This window comes from Salvia splendens, chromosome 4 (genome assembly GCF_004379255.2).
Source record: "Salvia splendens isolate huo1 chromosome 4, SspV2, whole genome shotgun sequence".
In the NCBI taxonomy this organism is placed as follows: domain Eukaryota; kingdom Viridiplantae; phylum Streptophyta; class Magnoliopsida; order Lamiales; family Lamiaceae; genus Salvia; species Salvia splendens.
The window spans coordinates 39,262,632-39,268,321 of record NC_056035.1 but is presented as its reverse complement, the minus strand read 5'-3'; the positions used below and the strand labels follow the sequence as shown (position 1 = coordinate 39,268,321).

The window sequence follows — 5,690 nt, the reverse complement described above, 5'->3', positions numbered from 1 at the left end:
AGCGGCTCGGCCTCACCCTCTCCGTTGTAAGTCGAAGCGGGTGAAACGGGTCCCACGGAGGCAAAGATAGCCTCCAGGTTCTCGTCCCGATCAGCTCGACAACTCCGGACTCGGTCTGCAGAAAGCAGGACCGAGGATGAAGCGAGCTCCTCAAGGAGCGGCAGATTCTGAAGCCGAGCTGCTATCTCTCGGCTGTACAGAGGCAGCACGACGTCGGCCCCCTGCTCGCCCTTATCGGTAATTAGCCTTACCAGACTACCGACAAAGGCCGAGAACTGGCTGCTCAAAAAGAGTTTCTCCGTGTAAACACGGAGAGCCTCCCCCTGGGCAGCCACGGCGGCAGCCTCCTTCTGAGCCTCCCGGTGCTTCGTCTGCTCTTGCAGGATGATGAGCTGGTTTTTGGCTGACCGGGCTTCATCCTGAGCCGATATCCTAGCAGCTCGGGCCCTCTCAAATTTGGCCTCAGCCTGTTCGGCCAGACTACGAGCAAGATGCAACTCCTTCTGCATCTCCTCGTAGTCGTGGGATGCTTTGGAGAGCTCCACGGAGACGAGCTTGGCTCTCTGAAGATGAACAAGGAAAAAACTCAACAGAATGGCCATCAAAAAATGTGGAAAAGAAGCCAAGTCAGAAAGCTTACCTCCACAAAATTCGTCGGCCATTGAAAAGGCTCAGGGACGTGTTCCGGGATGTCTGCAACCACCTCGGAGATGACCAGGTCTTTCCCCGGCACTCTTGGGGACTCATGAAATTTCCCCTTCCCTTTAGCCGAATACGACTCCGGCTCTTTCGGATCCGAAGAAGAGGTTTTTTGCCTCTTCGGATCCTTCTCGGCTTCAGATGCCGAGCGAGGGGCTCTCTGCCTCTCCGGCTCCACAAGCTCGGAGGACTTTCGGATAGCCTTATTCAGCATGTACACTGCCAAAAAGCAAGAAAGCAAGGTTAGTTTTCTTCGCTAAAGCAGTAGAGCATAAAGATAAAGAGAAATCCTCACCCTCGGCCTCTTCGTCCGAAGACGAGATGTCGAACACGACGTCGCCCTTGACGAGCTCAGACTCCGTGTATTGTTTCCTAACTATGGGAATCTTGTTGAGCTCGCCATCGAGCTCGTCCAACGGTTCAGGCCGAGGGTGACGGATAACGGACTTCGGCCCTCTCCAGGGAAAACTAGGAGCCGCGGTCCTATCATAGTAGAAGAAGCGGTTTTGCCACTTCGGCCACTTCGTTTTACAAAAGGCCCTAAAGGGCTGTACAGGGATCAAGTAAAACCAAGACCCCTTCCTCTTAAATTGAAAGAATTTAAGGATCGCCTTCAAAGACAAATCCCTTCCTAACCTACGGAGTTCGGCAGCAAAGGCCGACAAGTGCCTCCAAGAGTTCGGAGTCACCTGGCCTAAAGGAAGCTGAAAAAAATCTAGTAAATCTATAAAGGCAGAAGGGAGGGGGAAACGAAGCCCGCATTCTAAGCAGGCCTCGTACACGGTGGCGTAACCCTCCGGCGGGGAGTCAGCCCTATGATCACCGTCAGGTACCACCGCCTTCCCCCCAGGAAAAAAGTATTTTTCGGGTAGGGACATCACAGTATCCTTACTCAAAATACTATGGAAATACTCTACAGTCTTCTCCCCGGACTCTTTCCGGCCAGAAGACCCCTTACCGCCTCTCCTAACGCTACCCGACTCCGAAGAAGAAGAAGAAGACATTTTTCTTACTTTTTGAAGGTGAAGAAAGTCTGAAGAAATTCTTGAAAGCGGAGAGAGAATCTTCGCAAAAAAGAGAGAGTGCAGAAGAAGCAGTCGCAAAAGTGCTTCAATGATGAAGAAAGGAGGTATTTATCAGGTTCGGCGAAGATTTCAAAATCGTCGCACCGTTTCGAATCCCACCTTTTCAGGATTCAACGGCCGGATTTTACTGTCGCATTTAATGCAGTCACGCGCAAGGCACGTCCCCTGACATCAGCCTCCCCCTTGCCTTTATCCAGAATGCCGAAGTGACTCACTTCTCCGAAGTGATTCACTTCGCCCTTCGGGGGGGGTAGTGATGGGGTGCGTACTAAACAAGCCCAACAGCAATGACGGCCCATCAGCCCAAAGCCCAAGGAAGAGTATGAGTTCGGCATTACCAAAGAGTTCGGCCTCAGCCTACAGCTCGGTAAAAGCCAACCTATCAAGCTCTACTCTCAGATCGGCAACCAAAGCAGGAGTATGAGTTCGGCATTACCAAAGAGTTCGGCCTCAGCCTACAGCTCGGTAAAAGCCAACCAATCAAGCTCTGCTCTCAGGTCGGCATCAAGCTCTACTCAAAGATCGGCAACCAAAGCAGTTCGGTCTCAGTATTCGACCGAACAAGGAGTTAGTGGACCCATACAGGATGTCCAACGCACCCACTACCACGTGGTGTCAACTCAGGCCACGATCGTAGGCCATGACCTACGCTACATCCACGATCTTAGGCCATGACCTACACGACATCCACGACTTAGGGTGGAGATGCAAGCCACGGTCTTAGTTCCATATATAAATAGAACTTAGATCTGATAGGAGGAGGTTAGAATCTCTCTAGAGAAAAAATCATATAGCAAGTCTGTGTTGTAAGTTGTAATCCGCAGATCAAGCAATACAAACCTGCCCCCATTTCTCCCCGTGGACGTAGATTTACCTCAGTAAATCGAACCACGTAAAATTTCCGTGTCGTAGTTTATTTTTACGAGCATTCATCATCATCAATAATTCGCGGATTCATCACTGTGGATTTGATTAATTAGTTCGACTTTTTCCCTATCTAATTAAATAAAATGGTATGCCACAACTTTTTTTGTGGGGATGAGAAAGGCAGATAGGAAACGCGTTACAGATAATAGTGTTACCAAATGCGTTTACTTAACAAATCTCTTGTCTTCCACTTAACTTTAGCTAAATTATTTAATTACAAAAATTTTGCATAAAAGAACTAATTAATAAACAAAAAATAAGTTGTGTCCAACAACGAGAAGGTTGATCTGAACAACCCAATCATTATTTATCTGTATAAAAAATTGCATAATTTATGCTAATCTAACCTAAGTCGAACAAATTGATAAAATAATCCATAAGTTTGTTTGACTCGTTGTTTGTGCTTGACTTAACAAAAATTTAAAGATGGCTTTAATATAAAATTATGTATTAATTAAAGTTGATTGGTAGATAGTTCCAAATGGTGCAGGCAAAAGTGAAGAATAGAAGTTTAAGTGCAGTAGTTTATTTCTTAATGTTGAATATATTTAGGTTGAAAGCAACTTAATTTGTTGGCGATTTGTGCTTTACCAATTATTAACTATATAGTATTTACTTGGAATAGTTAGGATAGATGTATTTTCTTTTACTTTAGTTTGTTGTTTCTGTGCAATAATGAGGATTGACTATGTTTTATACTAATATACTAGGAAAAGTTCAAATGAAAATTTTGGGATGACCGTTATTCTGTACGTGGTTTCTTTGTCGGATTTTGAATGTTTATGATTTATGTTTTTTGTCTAGAACTAGTTACTTTTAGTGGCGGCTTGATAAGTTAAGACATTGTCGTATGCTGTATTGTCGTTTGTTGTTGTTGTTGTTGTTGTTCTGTTCAGACACTTTCGCTTACTTTATGATTTGAGATTTTCTAATTGAAAAAGTTATTCCTATAACATTCATAGTTTCGGGGGAGATTTTGAATAATAATCATCTTTTACTGGTCGAGAAAAAACAATCTTCCGAACATATCGAATAAAAAAATAAACTACCCATTTTCATTATTTTTATGTTACAAAGCACTCAATATAGTGATCAACAAAGTAACAATACATAAGCACTTCCAAATATAAACCAAAAAACAATGAAATCAACATCAACATAAATATAAAATTAAACGTTCTGTTTAAAATCACTACATAAAAAAACAATAGCTAAAATGTACAATGTTTAATGTTAATTATTTGATTTTTAATGGTTTAATAAGTTTTAAAGCCTTAATTTCAAATGTTTATTAATTTCGTTTACATTATCTTATCTCTGATGCTAATGCAGTCAACTTGTATGGTAATAAACGGTAATAATACTATTATTTTTCCATTTTAATACGTTTATTTTTATAGTACTCCGTATTTAAGTTTTCTCTTTAGCATATGTGATTTTATTTTTCATTAACAATATTTGAGCTGTTTTTTATACTACTAGTAATATTCTTACTTTATTAACTTTGTAGTATAAAATTTGTTATTAAAATTATTGATAATGAATGAAGAAGTAATTAAATGCACTACTGTATCAGTTGGAGACTTGATTACATAAACAGATCAAGTGACAATGATACTTATCATTCATTTATACTTACCCAACCTTTGTGGCCTCCCTCAATTATTAATTTTAATATTTCTAATCATACATCCTTTCTCACTAAGTCTACATCATATCAAATTCCACCACAGATTTATTATTACACCTCAAATTTTCCCATTTCCAACGTGGCTTTTCCCCAATTATTCACCCTTTTTTAGACTATTTCATGTACTAACATTTTAGTTTCTCTTTAAGGAACTCATGCTTACCAAAATGAGCTTTATTTTTACATTAATTCATTTTCACTGTATTATTTTTCAACTTTTGTAATTAGATATAACTAAGAGAGATGTGACACAAATAAAAATGCAAAGAGCAATTGAACTACAAATTAATCAATTCAATATCCACTTTGGAAAAAGAATGAATAACAGCAATTACAAATACTGAAAAACATTAGCACAAATATCCCATTGATTCGAGATTATGGGTTAATCTTCAGCGTCAATTTTCACTCTCTTCCTTCAATGTATATAATCTACACCGCTAATCATCTCCTTATTAACACTGCTCGACAAAAAAAGGAAATTTCCGAAAATAAAAGAGAAAAATATACAGCTATATACCAATATATGTATGTTGCTGCGACCACACCCGATCCCACCCCTCCCCCGGCAATTTCAGTTACCATTATTAATCAACCTCGCCGCCGCAATCAGCAGGCGTAGAATTCGACGAGTTCATCGAGCGATTCCGGCTGAGGATCGGCATTCTCCAGCATCCAGAGGAGGTGCTCGAAGAGGACGACCTCGCAGCCGACGGTGATCATCGCGTCGTCGTCGTCGCCGCCGGATCGCCGGTCGACGAGCTCGCGGAGGAGAGGATTTTCGAGGACGTCGGAGGTGATGAGGTAGCGCCGCCGAGATTTGCCTACGTAGACGGCATGGAGATCGCCGGTGGCGGCGGCGATTGAGTAGGATTCCTCGTCGTCGGAGGCATTTGCGGCGGCGATCGAGCTGGCGCTGGAGCGGCCGAGCTTGAAGGACTGCATCTTCTTCAGGACGGACTTGATTTTGGTGAGCTTGCCTCCCTTCGCCATTGCTGAATGCAGAGAGAGAGAGAGAGAGAGAGGAGAATTGGGGGTTTTGAGGGGTTTGAGAAATGGGGAGGAAGCTTCGGTATATAAAGGGGTGGGAGCGGAGAGGGGAAGCAGAGAAAGAGAAGAAATGGGGCATTAAATGAGTAAACGGGTGGGGCCCGTATAGACAGGGTCGGACCCATGGTTTTTCGGGTCAGGTCTGGTCTGGTCTGCTCCGTGCAAATCCATCGGCGCCTTTTGACTGATTAAACACCTGTTTTTATTCATTTTTTAGATGAATTTTATTTTGTTTTATT

At 42.5% G+C, this 5,690-nt stretch overlaps 1 protein-coding gene across 1 annotated transcript; it reads right to left on the bottom strand.

Moving 5' to 3' along the window:
- Positions 1-4,674: 4,674 nt before the first annotated feature.
- Positions 4,675-5,473, bottom strand: LOC121799294 (auxin-responsive protein SAUR76-like). Its single transcript, XM_042198614.1, has one exon. The coding sequence runs from the start codon at positions 5,392-5,394 to the stop codon at positions 5,011-5,013; it is 384 nt and encodes a 127-aa protein (XP_042054548.1). The 5' UTR covers positions 5,395-5,473; the 3' UTR covers positions 4,675-5,010.
- Between the last annotated feature and the right edge of the window lie 217 nt (positions 5,474-5,690).